Genomic DNA, 24,877 nt, shown 5'->3' on the forward strand with positions numbered 1-24,877 from the left:
CAATAGCCTTTCCAGAAAATGTTAAAAATGTGCATTTCATTAACGGTGAATGAAGATGAGCCAACTGGCTCGCTGCTAGCACAGCACGTAAGGCATGGTACCACCCAGGGCGAGGGGGAGCAAGAAAATCCCAAGATAGAATCAGTGAGTGTTGAGCAGCCTGGTCTAGGAAGTGCTCGAAGGAAAGAGACGGAGATGACAACTGCTGTTGACATAAATCTGAATTTATCTGTGTAGGAGCATGTGTGATGGAGGGCCAGCGTGAGTATTTGCATGCCACGGGGCAAAGGCAAGCTTAGAGCCAGCTTTGTTCCCCTGTATTAGCAGTATTAGTGGTAGGATAGGAGCTGCACACCACCACAAATAAACCTTCGCATTTTTTTAAACCAAGACACTCTGAGCATACCGCTTTTTCCAGTCGGTCCAATATAGGCATTTAATAGGCTAAATGGTGTAATACATCTACAGAACATACATTAGTCGAGTATTATGTACAGGTGGCATTTTACAAAATTAGAAAGAACTGAAATAGGGCAAAATCCAACAATGTCTTACTCCATAAAACCTCCTTTCTGCACTACATGAAATATTCTACAAGCTCGACTAGAAAAATATGACTGAATGTCTTTTTTTCCCTTTTTAGTTTCTACAAAGCTTTTAATCCAGAAAAATACAAAACAACTAATTGAGTTTATTAGAGAGACGACACTGGCACACAGACAAAGTAAGTGGACATTCATAGACCTGCAAGTAGAATAAATAGGGCTTGTTTGTATAAAACAATTTTCTCTCTGCATCTTGCTCTCCTAGTTCAGGGCCTCTGGCTGATGTTCAGAGCAATAAAAATGGGAGGAGGAGTTTGGCTTTGCGTGGTTGTTAAACTGAGGCCACACAGCTTTAGGAGAAAGCTTTAGTTCGAAGCATCCATTTGCTTCAGGTAAAATACTTCAAGGGAGCAGTGAAAAAGAGGGAGAAGGAAAGAGAGGAGTAATTAACCTGGGAGGAGGAAATCTGAGATTTCTGTATGGGCTGTAGCTTTACGTAGTAAGATAAAAAAAAGTAGTGCTGTGTGGAGTTTTTTCATGGTGTATGTAGAATTTTGTTGTTTCTTTGGAAAACTTATTTAGGGAAGTGCCATTGACCTCAGGTGGAAATAGGATAAGGGCCATCCAGAGCAGGAAGGGAGGGAGCGTCTGAAAGCAGATAGAGAGCACATAAAATTGGGGGAAGTGTTCGAGCAACTGTTTTTCCTTTTATAAAGTGAAAAGCAAATTAAGTGATACGTCTAACGTCATTCCTCATGGAGCCGGGCAGATGCAGATTGAAAGGAAATCACATAGCTAAAAATATGTCGTCACCGCTGTTGTTTTCCCCCTTGAGCTTTGTAAAACCTCTTGACGGTCAATGAAACAGCAGCATTTAAAGAGCACCTCGCATCTGCCCGGCCACCTCGCCAGCGCAGCTCTCCTCCTGCCACAACCAGCTGCAGACGGGTCCCAGCCAAGGACCTCCTCTCACTGCTCATGTGCCACCCAAACATGTAGCTTGAGCTTGTTCTTGATTCATTGGCTTTACCAGGAAACTGTCCCCAGGGAAGGGGGCGACAGGAAGAGCAACCAGATTTAGGAGGTGTTCTCGAAACTTTCAGTTACTCTGGTGAAATTCGGTGCTCTCACCAGAACCCCCACCCACCAAACAAAATAACTCTGTGACAGTGTAGGTAAGAAAGTCTACATCAAGAAGGCAAAACAGATTGTGATATAGGTTAAGAGAGCAAAATTTAACTAAAGTATCACATTATACTATACTACACTGCTTAGAAAAAGGGTCCAAGATCCCAAACACCCCAAATAATGAGCTATAGTTTCGTACATAAATTAATCTTGCTTTGAAGTAAAATAGTCTCTTTCCTTTGTATTAAACATTCATTGCGCAGAATTCTTTGTAAGTAAATATATTAAATTTGGTTGCTAAGAAGGTATAAACTTATCTTATTAACACATCTGGCCAGTAAATTTTATCCACCATCACACAATCAAAAGTTGTCATTAGAGAAAATTAATACTAGAGAAAAGAAAGCACTTGGAAGTCACCTTAGGAGTTAATGCTGGAAGAAATCCTGTTGTTTCCTTCCACCTACAGCTAGAGGCTTCTTCCGGCTGCAACATTAACTGGAAGTAGAGACCCCTAGCCAGCCCTGCAGAGATGGAGAAAGCCAGCTTCATAGCTTATGGGACACTTGTCACTGACACACTCAAACCCTTCTGAGTACACGCATTAAACCCTTCTGAGTACACGCATTATCCATCTCCACTAACACTGTCTAAAGAGTAGTGTTTTGGGCTGAGACCAGTGTGCCTCCTGGAGTGGTGGGAGTGAGTCTCTGGGAGGTCACTATGCAGGAAGGGGTTCACCCCTGTCCAAATGACCCCCAAATGCCCAAGGAAAATACACTGGAGACCAGAAGTGTCCAGAGACTGCTTGTCCCACCGTGAGCTCTGGTCTCCATGGTGGCTGCGCATCTGAAAAGCCAAGTGGGCCATGCCATGGGTGACAGCAGACCCCAGCACATGCACTCTCCTTGGCAGCACCACTTGTGCAGGAGGGAGGTGGTGTGTGCCTCATCACCTCGGCCCTTCTCCACCCCTCTCCTACTGCGGGTGGCTTGAGTGGGACCTGGTGTCATGCACAATGGAGGGTAGGTTTGGGCTGTGCTATTGAGCTCTTGTCACCCACCCCCAACCACCGCCAGGCCTGGGTCAAAAGAGAAACAGCTGGAGCTCTGCACGTATGGTATACACAAAACATACCAAAAGGAGAATTGTCACAAGTTCTATTAATAAGGTGGGACCAATCCAACCCTGGCGGAAGCGGAAGCCACCTTGTTGGCTTCAAGGGAGGGGAACTCACACCACGCCACGGCTGGACCTGGTCCTGAGATGCAGACGAACAGCACAATCCACCTGACCAAGCCTACCACAGACAGCCTCACTCCACAAGCACCAGCGACTAGCTATCTGCTTCGTCAATGTACAGCAAGAAAGCGCTTCTGAAAAGGCGGCTAAGAAAAGGCTGGTTCATCCAAATTTGCACAGGTTAGCCAAAGGGAGAGATCTGCTCTGGGCTCCCCTGGAGAGGCAGCCTGGAGGCAAATCTTACACTTGCATCTCTGTACAAAAGTTACAAAACCAAGTGGTGACATTATATTACATCTATTGTCCATAATATCACAGTGCTAGTTTTCAATGGCTAAAATCAAGAAAGGTTTTAGGTTTAAGACATCCCTCCTGTAGAAATGTAACCCCTTTGTCCTGCTGTTGATACCTGAAAGCAGCCTTGCTTGAAAAAGGTAAAATCAATGAAATGTTCTAATTGAAATTAGGAGCATTTTTCCCTTGATAATCTCATATTTCCTAACACGCCCCACTGTTTCCCAAGGAAAAATTAAACAAATTATATGAATCCCAGCCTAAAAATCAAGATGTTTAAAAGAACAGTTCTAAAGCCCAGATGCTTCTTACCAGGTGCTAACTAAATAAAACCCTTGCAGATTTAAATACAGGTTACTTTGACATGTCTTCAAAGTGTGTTAGCTTTCCAACAACATTCACAATTTGAAGTTTCACTTCTGAGGCCACAGAGTTTCTACTCATCCTCTTCAGTGCTGCCTTCCAGAGTATCTGTACTGCCTTCCACTTCTTGAGCTGGGTGCGCTGAAGTATCTGCAGAGAAATGGCTCTTCAGTATTTCTTCCCCCATACAGGTACAACAGCCTTTGATTCCCTGCTCCATCAGGAAGTTGATCCATTAGGGTGATCCCACCTGACATGAGCAATTTTCTCTACTTGCAAACTAGCAGTTAACCACCACCACTGCCACCCCCCTCCACTCCCTGCAAGCTACACTCCAACAAGCTCTTACCTTTAGCCATAATTACCCCATGGTGACAGCACTACTTGTATCTACATATTTGTGAGCTCCTGATACACTAGTGTGCTCCTGGAACACCATGATCATTTACGAATGTGAAGCTGTTAAACACTTTGCTTCTAGGCAAGGACATAGGGAGATAGATAAATACTATTGAGCAGGTTTACAGTTGTCTAGGGTGAACTGGTGATGTGCAGTGAACGGCCTGTTGGCCATGCAAGTGGCCAGCACTGAGCCTGACGCAGATGAAAACACCATGTGCCCCAAAGCTACAAGGAAAGTTTCAGTCTACAGGACTCCCTCTCCAGTGCAAGTGTTCCTGGGCACCCTCAAGCACCTACTGCTCTTTGGTACACTATTAACTTCAGTGCACGGCATTTTCCTGTATACATAGCAGTGCACTGCTATTTTCCTATGGGGAACTGGGATGAAAATTACTCATTCAGACCTTCCAGATCCATCTGCTGCTGCTGCTGCTGGACACAGACTCTTTGGTCGCCATGAAGACCCTTGTCCTCTGCTGATTTCAGGTCATCAGGAGGCCAGCGCAGCTCCCCACTCTCCACGTCCCCGGACTCGGTCGGCTCCACTACAATCGAAGGCAGTCTTTTGGACAGCTTGGGGTACTTCTCACGTGAGTCTGGGAAGGCCTGGTGAGACATTTGGGGACACATCTGTCAAGCCTTGCCCAGGGTTGCATGTTCAGAGCAGAGTACCTGCTCCATCTTAGCATCCCTTCTGCATTTGACATGCACTCCCACATCTATTAAAAACCCCCTTCGAACTGGTGCAGGGCAACAGTCTTGCACAGGGAGGATTTCAAGAAAAGCTGAATCCAGCTTCTTCCTGGCCATGTGTGGGCATGGAGGGGCTATAGGTGTCAGCACACTCTTCTCTGCACATGCTGTCCCTTCCTGGGCAAAGAACCAACTTTGCTCTCCAGTGTGTCAGGCAGACGATTGCCTTGACTTGTGTGATCTGACATGCATAGTGAAAATGGAGACTTAGGTGACAAAATTCATTATACTGTCGAATACTCATGTCTCAGTTCTGGTGGGTCTTTAGGACACAAAGGTTGTTGCTGTGTCATAAGCTAAACCGCTGCTGCAGCCCTTCTGCCTGCTGGTTTTTTACTCTGAGATTAGATTCATGTTTTCTTGAAGTGACAGTTTATTAAGAAGCCACCATTCTGCAGAGCTATTTCCTGTAACGTGAAACACTGTATTTTATGATGCGTTCATGCAAAACAGGTAGTGCCAGAGATCACCTTTACACAGAGGATGGTTCAAGCTACTATTTTGTCACACTGAAGCTGCAGGTCAAACACTGTGCAGCAGTTAGAGCTTGAAGCTGAACTACGTCTTTTTAGTGAACGATAGTGTAGCACGTAGAAGTGCTTTCTTGTTTTCAGCAGCGCTGGTTCATTTAAATCTCTCAGTACAAGAGAATGCTTTGGTTTGGATTGTTGGGGATTTTTCTGTTTGGGTTTGCTTTGGTTTTGTTTGTTTGGTTTTGGGTTGCTGGGGTTTTTTAAGGAAAAATCATTCCAGCTCCTTCAGGATGTTAACGTAAAACAAACTCTGTTGTTGCTTCACTGAAACCTTATCTCCAGGCTTCTTCCATATACCTGCACTAATGGGCTGTAACTTTCTCCATGCTGGTGGAGTGTATCTTATTTTGTTTTGGTTTATTCCACTTACATTAAAGTCCAGGCAATGCCTGGAATTTAACACTGGTTTGCTGTGTGCTGGTGGGAACCACCCCCCACACCTGCAACACATTCACTATTGAATCAGGGTCTCTGGCCAGACTGAGTGCTGCTGGTTGTGTAAGCCAGTCTCAACACAGCTCCTGCTACGAGCACAGGCAGAAACACACAGATATTCCCTAACCGCCATGAAGCTGAGCATATCCCGAAGGGCACTGCCAGGGACCCGAGGCTGTCATAACCCACTTGGAGGTGTTCGCTCCATGGCTTTTGCAGCCTTCCTTCATCCCAGTAGCTGCTCTCTCTAAGAGCTTAGGGTTTAGTTGTCCCACTTGGCATCAGAGCTGGTATGGGGAGGCAAGACCTTAGGAAGGGCAATTCTCTTCCTATGTGTCTGGGAGGCACTAAGCACATTTTTATCGTTGCTGCTATGCCTGTATCTGACTTCTGAAGATGGGGAAGGACAGTAATTCTCATCCTCATACCCTCACTCCCTATGGTAGTGTTTCAAGGATTCATTACTCTTTGCAAACCTACACAAAGACGAAAGATGCTGTATGCTATTATTTGTGTTGCAAAATGAGGCACAATTAAGAAGACATTTCTTTTGTGAGAAAGCCCTTCAGTGCAACTAGACCAAGCGAATCACTGAAGGTAAACCTTTCTAATGCCTCCCTGAGCTGCACCCACAAGGGTTTAACTTGTCCTGATCAAGCAATGCTGCTCATGCTGCTTATCAGAAAAGTTCCCCCAAACTTCCCATTACACAGCCTCCTCCTGAGCTGTTTATAATTTGGAAAGACATTTCCATGCAGCTGTCTTGATGGGGAGGAATATTTAAGAAGCTGCTAATACACTCCTGCTATTTCCAAATGTCAGACAAGGTAAAATCTCCTTGTCCAGGACAGCTCCAGAGACACCTGTGAGCAGCAGAGAGCTCTTCTTCACACCCACTGTAGAGCCCACCTCCCTGAGCCTGATGCCTCGGTGGCAGAAAATAGCCATGAAATAGTGGGCAAATCGCCTTACTTCCTCCCAGGGCTGCATATATGAGGTTCTGCTCAGCCTGCTTGGGTGCTAAGAGGGCTGCGTGACAGCCACCCCAAGCCTGCTGGCAACCCCTGGATGGGGGATCCAATGCAATGAAATGCCTGGTTTTCCATCCGCTTTCTGAAGCCCCAGGAAATGACACACACTGATCTAAAAATACGCTAAGAGCCGATTATTAAGGCTGAAAGAGAACTTAGGCAAGGCACCTGTGTGGCCTCAGCTTGGCTGTCTTTCTCATCTGGACTTTTCTCACACCAATCACATAATGTTTTTTTCCACTGGGGCCCAGTATTTACCATGTCCCTCCAGGAATGAGTCAGGACTGGCAGGAAGCAGAGCTGCCTGTCGGGCCTCGCTGTGCTTTGCTGCGGAAGCTGGAGTGTGTGACGAGTGGGCAGGAAGAGAAGGACCGGTCTCCTGGCCAGAGTGCCTGGAAGTTGCTAGAAGAAACCTCGTTTTCCCACTGAGTCACTGACTTGGGCTGCCTCTCATTTCTGTTTGCTTTTTTGCCTCAGGTGCCCATCACTAACATGTGGATGGGACTGCCTTCTCCCAGAGGAGAAGGGTAAAGGAGCTGGGGGGAAAACCTCTAAAATATAGAATCATAGAACAGTTAGGGTTGGAAAAGACCTTAAGATCATCTAGTTCCAACCCCCCTGCCACGGGCAGGGACACCTCACACTAAACCATCTCGCTCAAGGCTTCGTCCAGCCTGGCCTTGAACACTGCCAGGGATGGAGCATTCACAACCTCCCTGGGCAACCCATTCCAGTGCTTCGCCATCCTAACAGGAAAGAATTTCCTCCTTATATCCAATCTAAACTTCCCCTGTTTAAGTCTGAACCTGTTACCCCTTGTCCTGTCACTACAGTCCCTAATGAAGAGTCCCTCCCCAGCATCCCTATAGGCCCCCTTCAGGTACTGGAAGGCTGCTATGAGGTCTCCACGCAGCCTTCTCTTCTCCAGGCTGAACAGCCCCAACTTCCTCAGCCTGTCTTCCTACGGGAGGTGCTCCAGTGCCCTGATCATCCTCGTGGCCCTCCTCTGGACTTGTTCCAACAGTTCCATGTCCTTTTTATGTTGAGGACACCAGAACTGCACACAATACTCCAGGTGAGGTCTCACGAGAGCAGAGTAGAGGGGCAGGATCACCTCCTTCGACCTGCTGGTCACGCTCCTTTTGATGCAGCCCAGGATACGGTTGGCTTTCTGGGCTGCGAGCGCACACTGCCAGCTCATGTTCCTTTTCTCATTGACCAGCACCCCCAAGTCCTTCTCTGCAGGGCTGCTCTGAATCTCTTCCCTGCCCAACCCGTAGCTGTGCTTGGGATTGCTCCGACCCAGGTGTAGGACCTTGCAGGGACAATATATGACCAGAGACACCGTAGAACTGCCCTAAATACGTACGTCAGATTGGAGCTGGCAGAGTTTGGGCAGTCTACACTAACACAGTAATGAAAACCTGGGACTAGGTGAGAAAGAGAAAAGAGAATATTGAAAATGTGAATGAGTAGCATCTATCCTGTGTGGTCAGTGAGGCATGGGAAAGCTTATGGTACACTCTTTAACTGCGTGCAGCCTTTCATTACACGCACAAGTGATCTGACAGGAATTTGCAGCATTTCAGTTCTGACTTCCCTGGCTTCCAGGTGCTTGGTTTGAACCTGAAACAGGCTGCTTCTAGGGTGGTTTTCTGAGTCTGCCCGCAATAATACACCTTATGCCAAGAGACAGCTTGGCTCCACCAGGACACGTTCTTAGGCGGTTTGTCCCTGGCAGTGACAATGAGAGTCACGAGCACTGTCACAGAGTGGGAGTTGTCCCAAGGGGTCTCAGGACATCGTGATGTCTCCTGCTGGAATTGGCTCCACAGGCAGGTCTGTGAGTGGGTGCGGGAGCCTGCCTGGGGACTGAAAATGTACTTGCACCTGCCAGCAAATGGCCCTGGCCAGTGCTGCTGCTACGATGCCACAGCCACTTAAGTGAATAACACAGTCATTTCAAATGGTCTCTTCTAGAAAGGGAGCTCCCTCTGAGCCTGAGGAAACTCAGCTCATCACAAGGGTGGCTGTAGAAAAGCTGTGGTACAGTATTGACTGGACATCTCCATCACATGATGGTTGCTCAGATCTGAACTTTTGGTGATGGACTCTTTGCCTGCATCCTCACAGAAGCCGGGCACTGCTGTCACCATGCCACCGAGACCTGGAACCTGACAAATACCTCCTGCCAGAACTCTTACCTTTTAAAAATAAACCCTAAGTAGGATCACACATGTATTTCAGGGCTTGCTCTTCTGACAGCTGTGCTCTGCAATTCGGCATCTACATGTATGACAGTTATTGGTTGCATTAAATTGCTTTTGAAAAGCAACTCAGGATGCTTTTCAGTTTTTGCTAAAGTTACCTGACTTGAAGGGCCTCCTTCTTCCTCGGGAGTCTGGCTGAGTGCAAATTCCTCCATCACCGGTTCCCGTGTGTTCATCACCTCTGTCATGCTGCAAATATTAAAGCAGAATGGGAAAACTCAGCTCTGAGCTTTGACCCCACAGTTAATTTAACAAATACATTGACTTTTTATAATTATTAAAATAAATATGTTGCTGACTATCCTTTCTAAACAGCCCACTAAGTGTTTCCTTGCCCCCCAAGACACATGCTAATGTTGCATGCTGTGATGCAGAGCAGGGCATCAAACCCAGCTACCCCCTGAACAGCAGAGAGGACTCCCACAGGTCTCAGAATTGTCTGAGTCCACCAGTGTTATCAGAAAACAGTTTATTACAGAATATATGAGCTCAGAAATGGCATTTGCTCATGAACAAGTTGTTCATGGCATTATCAGCCTTGAATTAAATTCTTATTCTGATTCTTTATAGCGTCTTCAATATTTGCTCTTCCCAAATGTCTCTTCCATTTAGTCATGAGCCAGCACTTCTTTTTAAACTGTTAATTCTAGACACACCAGCTGTATTGGAGTCTAAGGGCCAGATTTTCAGTAGTCTTTACTTGCCTGAGTGTTCAGAGAGGTGTTGAGTGGGATTTTCAAATGCATGAGGGAAGGTTTGGCACCTAAATCTCATTTAAATCAATGACTTAGGAACCTAAGCTGTTTACGTGCCCATTAAGTATCCTCCTGTGCTGTTTGGCACCCAAAGCACCACAGCGCTGGTCCTTGACCTCTCCTTGTTCTGCTGGGCACCCTGGAGCAGAAGGATGAGATCTGGCTGCAGCCCTTGCTGCAGGGAGCTCAGCCCAGCCCATGGCTGAGTAGCTGCATGTTCCTATGGCGTTAGGATTTTCCTCACATTTGAGATTTATAGATACAGCATTCCACTGGAAAAATGAGGATGTGTGAAAACTTCATAGCGTGTATTAAGCACGTAAGAGCAGACAGAGCCTGAACCACCCTATTTGACCTACAAACTGAAGGGGCCACCTTCATTTTGGGTGGAAATACATCAACCCTGGGTGGGTTTCGCACCAGGCATTTCGCTCTCCCTAGCTGGCATTTGTCAGGTACAGCAGCTAATGGCTGCTGAAGCCTCCTGCAGCACACAGAGTGTAAGCATCATCAATTACACCACCCTGCCACCTGCCACAGCAAGCACCCCTTTAGGCACGACTAAATGCTGCCATTAATTCTGGTCCTGCTTCGCACACAAAAGCCTTCCTATTAAAGGCTGCTCCTACTGGGAGATGCAAAGTAAAACATTTTATGGACAACTTGTTTCCGGCCTACATTACCAATTACCCACAAAACTAAATTTTACAATATCTGCAATTACTATAAAGCCCTTCACAATGACTTTAATTAGCTGTAGCACAGAGCAGCGTGATATCACAGAGACCTTCACTCCCGCAGCATCATACTTGAAAAAGGGCACAGCAGACCCAGGAGTCACTTGAGCTCAGCAGTGGGCCAGGACCCAGCTCCAAGGGCATCCACCAGCTTAGGGAACAGCCCTGAAGTGCCAGCCTTGGACCCAACCAACACTGAATTAGACAGCACATTTAATGGTACACATACATATACCAGCCTCTGGAGCTCAGCAAGAATCTCAGCACCCCCCAACTTACACAGCCTGAATCCTCACAGAGCCATGACAGAGTAGAAAAGGGACAGATTTTGCCTGCTAGGAAATGAGTTTTGAGCTCCCTACTCTTTCTTAGACCTGTACCCTCCCCAGGGACACCACATCAGAACACCAAAAACCACCTACTCAGTAAAATATGTCTATTTTCTGGACACATGCTTTTAGTCTTGCAGCATCCAGCAGGCCATGGACACCATGGCACTGGGCACCCATGGATGACAGCACGGAGGGAGTGGTGATCTGGAAATGGGAGACTCTTTCCTGGAGCTGTTCCTGCCACCCAAGACAGAACTTAGAAGGACACAGCCATGCCCTTGTATCCTTTCTTGCCAAAAGGAAAGCAGCGCTCCCTCCACTGCATCCTCCTTCTGATCCCCCCCTTGATGCTCATGCAGTTCTTGCCCTTTTTCCCTGTCCTGGTCTCTCCCTCAGTCCTAGAGGGACCCTTTTGCATCCCCCCTGCTGCCCCTTCAGCAGTGCCCCTGCAGATGACCACTCTGGGCCTTAGCAGGCCCTGCTCTCTCACCCCAGCTATTTGGAAGAGTTGGTCTGGGGGCTATCACACTGCCTGTGATCCGGATCTGGCCATGAGCCTGGGGGAGCAAGGGCCCACTGCTCTGACCGTGTCCAAGATGAACATCTTTCTTTGTGGTTCATTTTTGGAATTCAGTGCCCAATCCCCAGCTGTCCTGGACTGCAGAGAAAAGGAAATGAGAAAGTGCGTGTCCAGGTAGAAATAATCTTGGGGCCTTTGGGTGGGGGATGGAATTTATGAAGTCTTGGGGTTGGCTACCATGGAGAAGACATGTCCCACTGCTGTGTGTCCTGGGGATTGGTCCCCACCAGTCAGCAGCAGACTTCTGCAGCTGCCCACAGCTGGCTGGTTTATTTTAGCAGCCTTTCAATAAGTACCAAGTGTTTAAAACCCTTCTCTGTCCTTGTCCCACGGGACATTCACACATGCACTGTCAAACGTGCCATATGAGCTCAAAGAAGTTGTTAAGACCTCAGGAAATTCTATTATTGAGCAATAATGGGCTCCGTGCTCCCCTGAGACCACATTATACCCTGCAGATTATTTCTAAATGACAAAGACAAATGATTCTGGCTAGGAAAATGGTGACAGTCCTTCCAGAGTTACAGCAGATGCCTCACTGAATCAGCTCCCAAGCTGTTGAAGCCCAGGCCATTTCACAAAATCTGTGCAACTGAAGGCTTTGATTGAATAGGATGGCAGAAGTGATTGTACTTGATGTGTTTCAAAGAAGAACATGGGTCCATGCAATTGGCAAAGGAATTAGGCTTTAACTGGAATTGATTAATTGTTCTCAGTCTCCACTTAGAAACAGTAAAGGAAAGCAGAAGAATCTATATTGGCTGTGAAAGCATTGATGCTTCTAACAAGCTTAACTAGGTATTTAACTCTAAAAATAACTAGATGTAAAATTGGGAATTCCACTGCAAATCTGTTCACCTGAAACTTTGAAATCACCTGCAGGACATCCCTGAGTTGTTTATAAAGCCACAGAATCTGAAAGAGGGAGTTGGTGGCTGCTTAGAGCTTTTTTAATTCTGATACAATTTATGGGCAGGAGAATTCTTTTGTTTTCCAGCCAGTTTTGATGAAAAAACATTGAGCCACTTTTGGTGCTGCTTTTATGTGAGACTTATTAACATACATCAGAAAAATGGCTGATAGAAGCAAATTATTGTAAGAACTGTATCTCTTAAATTCGGTCTTGCATTCACCTTATGTATGGTAGATGCTGATATCACCAATGACAAACAGTAGCCATAGTGATGAGAAACAAGGAATAAATAGCATTTACAAACAAAGAATAAATTTTGTTCTGGTGGATGAGTCACCTACTCTGAATCAGTGAATTCAGAGATGCATTTACTTCCCCTAGATTTAATGAAGCACAAAGATATCAATTAAGGGTGGGGAAAAAAATGTACTTGTTTTCTGTGAGTAAACTACTTTTAGAGAAAATTGTCTTAAACGCAACTGCTACAGTTGCAGGACCACACCATACTGATCTTTTCCAGAGGCATGGAGCGAGCACACAGCTCACTTTCTGCTATTTGTGATGGCACTAACAAGGTCAGTGACGGAGCAATATATAGGTTGACAAGTGCTAAACCATCTACCATAAGGAAGTGCCCAGAAACAATGCACACACTTTTATTTTAGGTTTTGAGCAGAGGGCAGAACTGACCTGTGAAATTCCTGGTGGCAAAACAGTATTTGAATGAAGACCAGCTTCAGGATTCAAGAACATGAAGTACTTATGCGGCTATGGAAAATAGGCACGTTGCGTGATGCAAGCAAAGATTTCATTCAGAAGAGGGGCAAACCCACATTTCATGGGCCTGGCTGAGCCATGATTAGTAAGAGCTATTACCTGAAGCAAGGATAAACCTGGAGGATGCTCAGACATGCACCAAACTGAGGCCTGATCCTGCTCTCACCTCACCAACCAGGACAGGCAGCAAAAGGGGCCACCCGGCCGGGGCATAAGGCTTCACGGTGGATAAGTGGCAAGTGGAGGGCAATGACAGAAGAGAGAATGTTACCTTCAATCACATCAATGGATGCTACTTCCAGACACTGTCCTTGCTGCAGGCGTTCACGTCGCTGACAAAGTGTTGTGCAAACTCTGTCAAATCCTAAAAGTGCCTGAAAGAGATGATACAAGAGTCAGAGCGTGCAACCAAAGTGAGAACGCTGGCAGTGACCAGTGTGAAAGAGTACTACCGAAAACTTGCTGCAGAAACTCGTACCCTGAAGGTCTGTATCATTTTCTATGCCAGATGGGGTGTGATCTCACTAAGGATGCAGCTGGTAGCATACCTTGTGAATTACAAAGGCAATTAATGTTCCAAAACCACCCAAATCTCTTAGCTGAAATACCTTGCAATCAGACTCTTTTTGTGATGCTAAACGTTATTCCTTAGTGTAAACTACATAAAAACTGCTGAAACTGGGACACTCTGAAATTCTCCCATACAGGAATTTTTATGACAGTTGGAAAATCAGAAAATAAAAATGCATACACTTATTTGGCAGGATCAGTGTGCTTAGTGAGAAACAATTCAAAACAGCAAAGAAAAAGATTCTTGCTGAAGAAGCTACTGGGCGAGACACAAAGAAGATGAAATATGCTGAAAGAAGGATACCTTAGGATTACATTACTATGTTTCTTTCAGATGTCACAGAAGTGATTTTTGCAAAGGTCTACTTTAAACTGAAGGTAATACTTTGACTGGTATCAGGAGAGGAATCCTTGTGAGCAGAGGTAAGGATTCCATCATTTCAAAGTGCGATTATTATTTCTGATGACTTCTCTGTCAGGACGTCCTAGCTGCTAAGAGCTTGAGGAGTTACAGTGCTGAAATATAGTCAGTTCTTGGCCAAAGATGATTTTCTGAGAAATTTGTTTAGCCCTACGGCTTGCCAAATATACATTCATGCCAGCCACAGCTGTTTCCTTGGACGGGAAAAAGGTGTTTTCAGTGAAGTGAATAGCACTAGTGTATATATTTTATATCCTCCAATGCTTTGGATTCCAGCCCAAGTGATTTAACAAATCTACCTGCTCTGGAAGCCTTCCTACCAAGATTTATAACACTGGACTAACAGCGCACTGGTTTTATTCAAAAACAGTGACAGTGAAAAAACTGTGCATCGCATTCTGGAGTTTCTTCACAAGCCATAAGCCATGCCTACTGCAAATTAGAAAAGCAGGAAATCACATCTCCATCCCCAGGATTCAATTCAGAAGGTTTAATTCTTGTCTGGAAATTTTCCTTCCTAACCAATGATCCAACCAACTTCAGAGACTAATGTTTTGTACCTTAAAAATTCATGACCACACTCAGTGCTTGCCTCTTGATGGCAACCAGAGAGCATCCAACACCAGCTATCTACACTGGGAAGATTTTTACCCCACTACCCATTAAAAAACCACTGCTATTAAACCTATGAAAATTCAACACAAACTTGCCTACCTTCAATCTCTTCTTTAGAAAAGACTGTGTTTAATAAGAACCATTATTCCACTAAGTTATCTGTCAGTGAGAGACAAAATGGTGTAAGAGCTAACAAACCAGGCACCGCATGGCCACTGGTTGGAATACAAGCCAGGCCACTCACTATTTAGAGGTATCTTCAGATACCTGGTTAGCAGCATATGAGGATCCACAGGGTACTGAATGAACTAACCCAACATCCACTGCTTTTCCAGTCTCACCAAAGGACTTCTGGACTGAACTGACCCGAGACCAATCTCCTCTCCAATGTTTTGGGCAACTCTGTCCTATGCCAAATGCAATGCTTGAAAGGAGATGTCAGCCCCTGGGAGTCAGCTACTTCAAAGCTGTAATAAAAAACCCTCGTAGGGACTGCAGTGTGGAAGAAATCCCTTCTCCCAGCCCCACAGTCATATTTGAAAACAGAAAAGCTTCTTCCCAGTCAAGACTGTTGAAGAGTTCAATGCTTCCAGTGTATAAACCTACCAGAATGCATTTATTCTCTGAAGAGGAAATATTCGCTTTAGCTACCTAATAGATGTGATTACTTTCTTTGGCTGAAAGTAGAGGAAACACAAACTAATATCCTTCCTTTTATGATACTGCTTAATCTTTTAAAAACCAGGCATGGTTGCTGAGCCTGTGCGACAAACCTTTACTGCAATGGAAACAGTCTGGAAATAAGTGAAACTTGTGAAACTCTTGTCCCTTCTTACTTTTACCCTGCTTTACAGCTGCTTTGCTGGTGAGTCCAGCTTGGAGCCCATTTGCTCAATGCATCCTCTCCCAACCTACTCCACTTCTTCCCCCAGAATAACTTGCCCTCCTTTGCCTCAGCTTGATGACCATCTTCTTCCCTGGCTTCAGGAGTACCAATACAGCTGTGCTGCTATTGCCAGTGACCAAGAAGCCTCAAATCTGAGACACCAGTGACTCTGGGCTTGGAGAGCCCTGCTACCCCTCCCAATAAAGAACAGTTGATTCAGGGACTATTTCAAAGAGCTGGTCATGTTCTGCCTCTTTAGGAGCCATAGCAACCTTAGCAACTATGCAAACTGTGAGGAGGTGCTACCAAGGGAATGATAAGAGAGCTGGTTCCACCGGTGAAACCAAGCAATGCTTCAGGGGTGGCCCCTTTGCCCAGATCAAGGGCCCTCAGCCTCCCACCCCACACAAACGGATGGATATCCACCCGCACTGTTTGGCACGGGCCAAAAGCCCAGGCACCAAAAGCTGCCTTCTCTCCCACTTTGGAAAGCATCTGGGACACATTGTGTGTTTGGAATTTCTACACCACAAGGACACGGTCCTTCCTGGTGGGGTGGTCTCACCACCCACAGGAGGACAACTAGTGCTAGGAAGGAGAAGCAAGATGTTGCCTGGCTTTGCCATGCAGGGAGAGGACTTCCACAGCAGATGAAGACTTTCCTCGGGATAAATTGACTGTGAATTGCAGAGTACATGTTTTTAAGGCACTTGTGTTTCATCGGGCAAACAGAAATAGGAACAGGCCACAGATTGCAACCCTGGCAGCCCACAGATTGGCCGCCTGATAAAGCAGCACTGTGTTTGAGAGGTGCTGAGCCCCAAATGCTTCCCTGGGAGGCAGCAGCACCTCCAGCGTCGGGTCACTTTTATTTAGCGATGCCTCCTACTCTGAAAGGATCACCCCTCCTCCCCAGCTGCCCTGGTGATAGAGACAACTGGCAGAGTGAGACCTGACCACGGAGTGCTAGGGCTGCTGCGAGATTAGCAGGGGCTGTGAGACAGCCTCCTCCCCTCATGGACTTCCCCTGTTAACTGTTCCCCCACTGAGCACTCATGGAACTATGACAATAACAGCCTAACAATACCACATTGAAGGTGCACCTTCTAACTACTCAGTGCAGATAGGCAGCAGAAACCGGCCTTGAACTGGCCTTGAAAAATTTGCTCTGTGTGCAAATCTATCGTTTTTCTGGCACCGCAGAAATGGGAGCCCTCCCCTTCTTATTTCAATGGGACAATTGAAGGGCTTTACCATACCCATGTTTAAATTGTGCTGGAGAGACATTCCCCATGAGGCTTCACAGGCTCAGCCTTGTGCAGGGGGACTGTAAAGACCGAGCTCTGGGAGCTCACCCATGCAATCTCAGCACACACGCGGTTCCCACTGATTTCAGATAGCGCCTCAAACAAACCAGGAGTTCAGCCTTGGGCATCCGGTCCCCCCCCCTTCACCCCAGTAAAGCTTCTGGGTAAACACAAACTTTTCTTCATTCAAGGAGTTTAGTCTTTGTGTGTGCTACAAAAAGAAACCCCTGCTATTGATTACAAGGAAAACTGGGACAGAGCATGCATAAGAATGGTGCTGGGCAAGAGAAGCAATGGTCTACTGCTTGATTTCTTCAAAGTGGAAAATTTCAATGTGCCACATTAAACCCTGCTAGCAATTCCCAATAAACAAACAGGTCCAAGGACTTCTTCCACCCCAAAGAAGAAAGGATGCCTTATTTGGGCCATTCTGCTTGAGCAGATTGAGTTTGGCTGGGGTGGATGAGTGGGACATCTAGGACAGAGCTACAGTTGTTGTTGTGGATGAAGCTATGAAGGGGCTGCTCACATGGTACCAGGAGGTGCACATCCCTGCAAGGAAATGTCAGCTGGCATTTTCTGGGGTCAGGTGCTTCTGTGGATCCAATCTTCTATGTCTCAGTCTTACATCACTCAGTCTTAGGAGGATGGGACTACAGCTTAGGTCCTGCAGTGCTTCAGGACACACAGGTGTCCTGGGCCATGCATAGGTAGGACCATGCCCAGTAGCTCAGCTGAAGGTGGGACACTAGCTTCAGCATCTTGGCACAACGCAGAGTAAGCACTTACCTCAGTGACACCCTTCAGACTCCAATTTCCATAACTGCCTACTGAGCTCAGCTTTTGGATACTGCAGATAGGAACTTGGACAGCTTCTTTGTTTCTCCTGGTTGCACATCTGTAATGGATGCACTTTATGAAGTGTTGTGGATTCCATGGGACTAGTGAAATGTAGATTACCGCATGGACCACAGAAGATAAATGCGTGTGTGTATGAACTGCTATTTAAACCTCCCACTTCTTTTTGGATGCGAATCTCTTCCCTAAGCAACTGAGAGAAGTGCGATATGTGTCAGAGTCTGGAGATTAGAGATCTGTTCTGTTCCCTCATCTCAGAAGCTCTTGTCTTCGGCCACCCACGCAGTACTTGAGTTCTGCTCTCTGCAGGCCAAAACTGCCTTCCTCTCCTCGGCAGCATGTGCTCTGCAGAAGATGCCGATCTCTCTCAGGAAGCAGTGAGATGAAATGACTCTCAATGTGGAGGAGCAGGCATTTCACCACGAGACACAGCACGTAGTTTGGGAGAGCGAAAAGGGGTAGGAGGCTGCTATTTCCAGACCGTGCTGCCTCTCACGGCTAACTTTGCAGTGAGCTGCAGTTTTTACTGTTCCTGCTCCAAAGTAGCTCCTGGGGTAAATATCACCCTGGGGAATTTCTCAAACACTCATCTGCGGACTACCAACACTAGGAAACACAGGCTTGCAAAGGCCACAGTCCTGGCAGATCACTCTAACTCAGCCTCCTTGATGCCTCATGTTGTGCAGAGAGGATGGGGGGACCGTTGTTCTGACCCCCCAGCTCCTGGAGCACTATGACTACACACAAGCCTCAAATTCCAGTTTGTTGCAGTTGTTCAAGTTCCTACCAGCCCTGTTTGCAAAAAGGAGCTAGAAACTTCACTCATAAATGGTCAAAGAAGGAAAAAGAACTTCAATGTGCCTGTATTTAACTACGACGGTTTTTAAAGTAATCTCACAATTTGGGCATGATTTAACTCAGTTTTTTTCAAAGTATGTTCGCAATGATGCTTGCTGTGAGTGCTTCCTTGGGTTTTATTTCTTCTTTTTCTTTCTCCTGGCTGCTTTAGAGAAGCTACTTTATTTCAGCTCTTTGATCTCAGCACTAAACTACCTGAACTTCCTCATGGAAGATGCCACAAGGGATAGGTACAGCAAGGGAGGAGAGTAGGGCAGCCAGCCAGGATGTGCAGGGATAGGGATGAGGAGTAGCTACCCAGGAAGCATGTGCAGAGCAGTGGAGGGAGGAAGAAACATAGCAGATGGGAAGAATGACTAAGCCAGCTCCTCCGAATGCTGGTAGACCTTGGTATCATGGAAATATCCATAGAGCCCTCAAGGAACCATGTGCCAAGAGAAAGTTGGATTTATTTTTCTTAACACCGTATTCAGCAGCTAATTGATCTGAGAGAACCTCATTGAGAAAACAGCCCCATCGAAATTAGAGATAAGCCTCAACAAGCTGTTAAATGTTTTTAGAGGTATCTCTTCATGTTTTTAGAGGTATCTTTGCTGGGCAAATACTCTCTCATCTGAGAACTTGCTTTTGGGATAGGAGGTGCCTGTGCCAAGCAGAGTACTTCTGAGCTCTGTTCACACAGTGAGTCTTGCATTGGCTTCAGCTTCTCAAAACAACCTTACGAAGCCAGCACCTTACAAATCAATATATCATTCCTTCTAATGCAGAGCAACTGTTTGTTACTAAAGGGTCTCAGAAATAAATGGTTTTGTTTCTGGAAGATTATGATTCTCCCATTCCTCATATTTCCTGCCACAACTGTCTCTCATCATTACATCTGTAATCTGGGAATTGGTGACAGATCAAAATTAGCTTCCTGTGCTCTTTCTGCTATTCCCTAGGTATTTCTGGATGATCCTGAATTCAGAAAATAAGTGGGGAAAAAAGGTTATCTTAGAGCATCAACACAGAGTAGAAGATTCTTACATCGAAATGCCATGGGAAATGGATTGTGACATGCCTAGTATCTTTCTGGTGCTGTGAAAGAATACTCCAGACAGTCTACGTCTGCGCTTATTTCTAGGTAACAGAATAAGGTAAGAGGTTAGGTACTGTCAGGTGGAACAATATTTATTTAAAAGCTAACTTGTAACTTTGGGGAAATTAGAATATGGTGCTATTAGTGCTGTAATATGACGCAATATTGAGCATTTAGTAGAGAACTTGGTAAAGCCAACACCGCAAAAGTGTTAGATTTAAAATACGAGCAAATGAAAACCCAAAAGACACTCTTAAGAGTACAAAGACAATGAAGAGACTTTTAATGTCCCCTGTTGGTAGTTAAGGGCATAACCGCAGGTGTCATGACATCACAACCCAACACTGGTTTTTCCTAGGAATTAAAAGTCCGTCACCATAATTGAATTTCCAAGTATGGGAGGTTCAGCCTGAGATGGAGGATATGAGAACAGCGCGTGCTATCGCAGTAGGAAGGGGCACGACGGAGGGCGAGGACAACACACAGCTAAAAATAATGAAATGATGAAAAAAATAAAAATGCAGTACGTTTGCTTTTTTAATGAGTCATTAACGCTGAAAGCAGATAAGCAGATATGCATTAATAGGGCTATGAGTCCTCCTGCCAACCAATTAATATGCACCTTCTGGATCTAGAGGCCTCCTAAATATTTGCACAGAAGGGACAGAATTCAGATGAAAATTCAGGTTACATCTTACAGAAGTTGCAGTGGTCTCAGCAGTGGAGCTGGACTTGGACTATTTTCTCCTAGTCCTACAGGGACAGAGCACTACAGAGCAAAACACCGTGGAATCAGTCAATGCACCCTGATGAGAGCAGGGGATTGTCCTGCTGGACCACAGCTTCTTCCAGTACTGATATCTATCCGCTCTGCAGAGGATGGCACTGGTCACGCTCTCTCCAAACTACGAAGGAGAGGTGATCCCAGTCCCTAAGGACTTGTGATCAAAGGCTGAAACAGGGGGACGAGACAAGGCTTGAAGGACCTGTTGGTATCAATTGGTCTTTTTCATTCTACCCAGTAGCTATTGGTTGGCAGTTTTCCTGGGGTATGCAATAAAGTCTTCATTTGAAGATGGAACATGCAGGAAATTGATTCATTTACAGATTTTTCCAGAGAATGTATGCATGTCTGAGGAGCGAAGGGAAGGGCTCTTGCTGAGGCAGATGCTGGTCTCTTTGAAGTCCTGGCAGGGTGCCTCCTGCCTTACATGACACAGGATCCGCCCCGGATCAAGGCTTCTCTGACCAACCCCTCCAAAATAGACAGATGTGGTTAAATAGGCTCAAATGCAGGGGCGTAATTTCAGAAATGAGGGAGAAGGAGCAATTTCAGCCTGTAACACTGTGGGGTTGATACCTGATCTGTGCAAAAGCCTGTTGCTTAATACAAAGAGATCATTGTGAGAAGGGAGGGAAAGTAGCAACTATATTTGCACATTTGTTTCTTCTGCTAAAGTAATGTGCCAGAGACTTTGGAGAAAATTCCACTTGACTGACAAACTGTCAGCCTAGATTGGGAAAGCAAGGAAACCAGGTTAAGCCATTCCCTGTTTGCTTGTTTTCTCTCTGTAATCATAATGTTGACTCTGAAAATATCGTTTTTTAAATGGGATGTTAATTACCGAAATCCTGAGCTGTGAGCTGGATTCTTTTCTGGGCACAAAATTGATTGCTCATTAAATCTAAGAGATGGAAAACACTGGCTTGAGCCTGGTTGTGTGTAGGCAAAATTCCCCACCTCACTTTCATTTCAGGCTACTCATAAGGACGCATTGTGCCAGGAGCCAGGCTAGAGGACAGGTGTGAGCACCAACTTCTGGGTCCTTCAGTAAGAGTTGACTCTATAGCCGGCAGGGCTTCCTTTGCTGCACTGCCTATACAACTGCAATAAAGATCCCAGTCATGGAAAGAAATATTCCCTCTGTCTGTCGCTTATTGTGGCTTGAGGAGTTAATGCTATACCCAGGCTCACCTAACTCCCCTCTGTCACTGTAGGCATATTCAGAGATCTACAAACACAGCTCTGTCCCAGATGAAGAGAAAATTTTTGTGGTGTGCTCATTTGGCAGCTGGAAAATATTCACACCCCTTGCCCAGAGTGAAACACAGTCCTCATTTACAGAGCAAAGTAAGGGTTTTCTTTCTCTACAAGTAATCGTATGCGTGGTATTTGCTACCTGATGGGAAAAGCAGGGTTTCAGCGCTCTTTTGCCCAGTTCAGCTAGGCTGCGAGCAAAAGCATCACTGTGTTAGACTTGCGCTTTCCTACCCGCTTCCTAGCCTCAAAAGTTGCCTCGGAAAAAAAGCCCCAGAACTGGAATAAACGAACAGCTGAGGCGATCGCAGCCCGCAAACCAACAGCTCCCTCAGTGCTATGCTCATTCATCAGGATTCCTTCACACAGCCCTGTCGGCTGCCGAGCGAGTTGTTGCTGGGTTGGGTTTTTTTAAAGGAGAACCAGTTTTTCGGTGAATTCTCCTGAACATCCTTCGCTCAGAAGAGTAAGGATCTGTTGAAACAAGCCGAGGCTAGGGCTCACCTTCTGCCTTTCCTTCCCCCGTTACCCCTCTAGCCCGGCGAAGGAGTGACTTCTCCCCGCACCGCACCGCCCCGCGCCCCTCGCCCCGCTCCCGTCGCCCCGCCCGGCTCCGGCTCCGCTCCGGCGGCGCTGCCCCGCGGCGGCGGCACGGTCCCGGGAAGCGGGTGCGTGCCTCCCCGGCGCTGCCGGCGGAGGACTTACAGGTGCCGGCTCTTCCCCGGGCAACCGCCGGACCCCGCGGGCGCGCCCCGCCACCCGCACCTTCCCCGAGCCCGGCGGAGAGCCCCCGCGCCCCGGCCCGGCTCACCGGCGGGGTAGGCGAGGCGAGGCGAGGCGGCAGCCGCCCGCCGCCCATGCACGGCGGCAGAGGGGAGCCGGCAGCTCCGTCAGCGCGTCCGCATCCTCCCGGGCCGGGCGCTGGCACCGGCACCGCCGCCGCGGCACCTCCCCGCCCGCGGACCGGCCCCGCCACTGCCAGCGCGGGGAAACCACTCCCCCGGCAGCGCCGGCGGGGCGGCGCGCAGCCACGGCCCCCCGGCACGGCTCGGCCCCCCGGCACGGCTCGGCCCCCCGGCACGCTCGGCCCCCCGCCGCGCTCCGGCCGCCCCGCGGGGGGGTAAAGCGGGGAGCAGCCCTCTCCTTCCCGGCGTTCTGCGCCCCGAGCAGTTCCCCCCTCGCCTTGCTCACGGCTGTGGGGCTGGCACGGGGCTCGTTCCCTGCTGAGAAAAGGCTGAATTCAGCAGCACAAACTTCTGGTTCTGTTCTGAGGGGCGCGGGTGCTGCGCCCCAGGGTCGCTTTCCCATCTGCATTCCGCTCCCGTCGCAGCATCCTGCCACCACCTCGCCCAGAGGGGCCACAGCGCCGGGGCAGTCAGTAATAATGGGCTCCCCCGTAGCAGGGGGCTGCCAGAATCCCACTACATACCCGCTGGGTAGAGGTTGTCAGGGGAGCAGGTGCAGTTCTGCTTGCATCTGTGATGCTGGGGAAAGATGCAGAAGACAGCTGCAGGGGGGTGAGGCACTGAGGCTGAAGCCCACGGAGCAGTGGCGGTGGAGGGATGTGGCCCTGGAGGGCTGTTATGGAGGAGCATGGTCCTCGCTGCATTCCCCTGGGAAGCACCTCAAGTGCAGGTGTGAGGGGGTCAAAACCTGCCTTCTGCACATTCAGTGACTGGAGATGTGGGATCAGCCTGCAGAGACGCAGCCCCAGGGGTCCTGTCTTCACTTGTCCCCGGGGGCAGTGGGGCTCTAAGGAGGAACATGCAGCGTGGCTGCTGGAACAGGCTTTTCCATTGATTGATTCATTTCCCAAGAGTGTTGCTTCCAGCATGAGCACATGAGAGCATGATGGACCAGTGTGAGCATAAAAGGGGAGATGGGTGTCAACCAGGGGAGGCCCTTCCAGGACTTGGCTTAGGTAAGGTCCTACAAAACCAGTGCCAGCATGCACTGACAGCAGCAGGCACATGGAGCATCCAGGGGAGGCATGGCTGCAAGCGCTGGAGCCTCTGCCCAGTCAGCAGCAGGCAGGGGAAGAGGAGGCAGTGTGAAACCTCTTCTTTGATCTCTGCTTGGGCTAACTGGTTGTCAGGAAACAAGGAGCTGGGTCGCCATCTCAGGGTGATTCATGCTTGGCTGGTGGGGAGAAGAATGTCAGCTGCTGGTGATTTAAGGCAAAACACCCGCCTGTTTCTGGGAGCAATGCTGAAAGGTAGGTGAATGAGCGCAGTGGGGCAGTGCTGGAGGAGCTGCGTTCAGCTCTTCATTGGACAGTGGACAGGAGGGACCTGGGCCCATGCACAGCAAACCCATTTGGGAGTGAAGGCAGCTCCTTCCAAAGGATATATACAGATGTATATGTACACTCTCTATACAGAGTGTGTCTACCCAGGTATTTTCCAGTGCCAGGGTTACCCCGACTCAACAGTCACCCAAGAACTGGTTGTGTCGGCTCTCCTTCAGGAGCTGTTCCTGAACTGTGAATTTTACACACTGTGTGCTTTTTACATGCTCCTTTTGCAAGTGTGCATAAAATGTAGCCACCGGTTTAAACCTATACATGCAATACATACCTTCAGTGTATAATGACAGTGTTCTGAGAATGAACTTTGCCACGGCAGTGGGCTGGCCATTTGTTTCTGGCAGCTTTATTCCCAGACTTGTAATAGTGAGTTATACTTGTTTGAGGACAACAGCTGTAAGGGGAGATTAATAGAGTAGATATTAAACCTGGCTTTCCAATAACATTGGGAACTGTAGGATATCTTTAGGAAGAAGGTGTCTGTGTGATTAGAACCTTAGGGTGATATTAGGGAGCCTAGGTACCCCATCATGTGCAGTGCAGGTGGTGGCTGGGACACAGCAGGATCCAGCCATGGGGCTGAGCAAACTGCCCCACTGAGTGCAACCAATGAACTGCTGCTGCTGTGGCTGCCCACTATGTCTAATGGCACCAAAATCTTGCGGAGAGGCTGGTGGGGACAGTGAAGTACCACCAAGAGGACTTTCCCTCTGCTTCTGCTTCTGCTCTCCACAACCCACAAGCAGGTTCCTGCCTGCACTTTTTCCTGAGTTGCTTCACCAGAAGCTGCAAAAGGCGGGGAGGAGAGCAGGGGCAGCGGCTGACTGCTGCTGGCATAAAAGATGGTTTAA

General features: G+C 47.6%; 1 protein-coding gene across 1 annotated transcript; it reads right to left on the reverse strand.

Annotated features, from left to right (window-relative positions):
* Nucleotides 1–407: 407 nt before the first annotated feature.
* On the reverse strand, nucleotides 408–22,686 carry LBHD2 (LBH domain containing 2). The gene is made up of 5 exons (XM_065685633.1): nucleotides 22,533–22,686; nucleotides 13,362–13,464; nucleotides 9,095–9,185; nucleotides 4,379–4,580; nucleotides 408–3,722 (listed from the first exon to the last, which is right to left on the reverse strand). The coding sequence occupies exons 3-5, from the start codon at nucleotides 9,182–9,184 to the stop codon at nucleotides 3,646–3,648; spliced, it is 369 nt and encodes a 122-aa protein (XP_065541705.1). The 5' UTR covers nucleotide 9,185; nucleotides 13,362–13,464; nucleotides 22,533–22,686; the 3' UTR covers nucleotides 408–3,645.
* Between the last annotated feature and the right edge of the window lie 2,191 nt (nucleotides 22,687–24,877).

Source organism: Lathamus discolor, chromosome 6, assembly GCF_037157495.1.
Source record: "Lathamus discolor isolate bLatDis1 chromosome 6, bLatDis1.hap1, whole genome shotgun sequence".
NCBI lineage: Eukaryota > Metazoa > Chordata > Aves > Psittaciformes > Psittacidae > Lathamus > Lathamus discolor.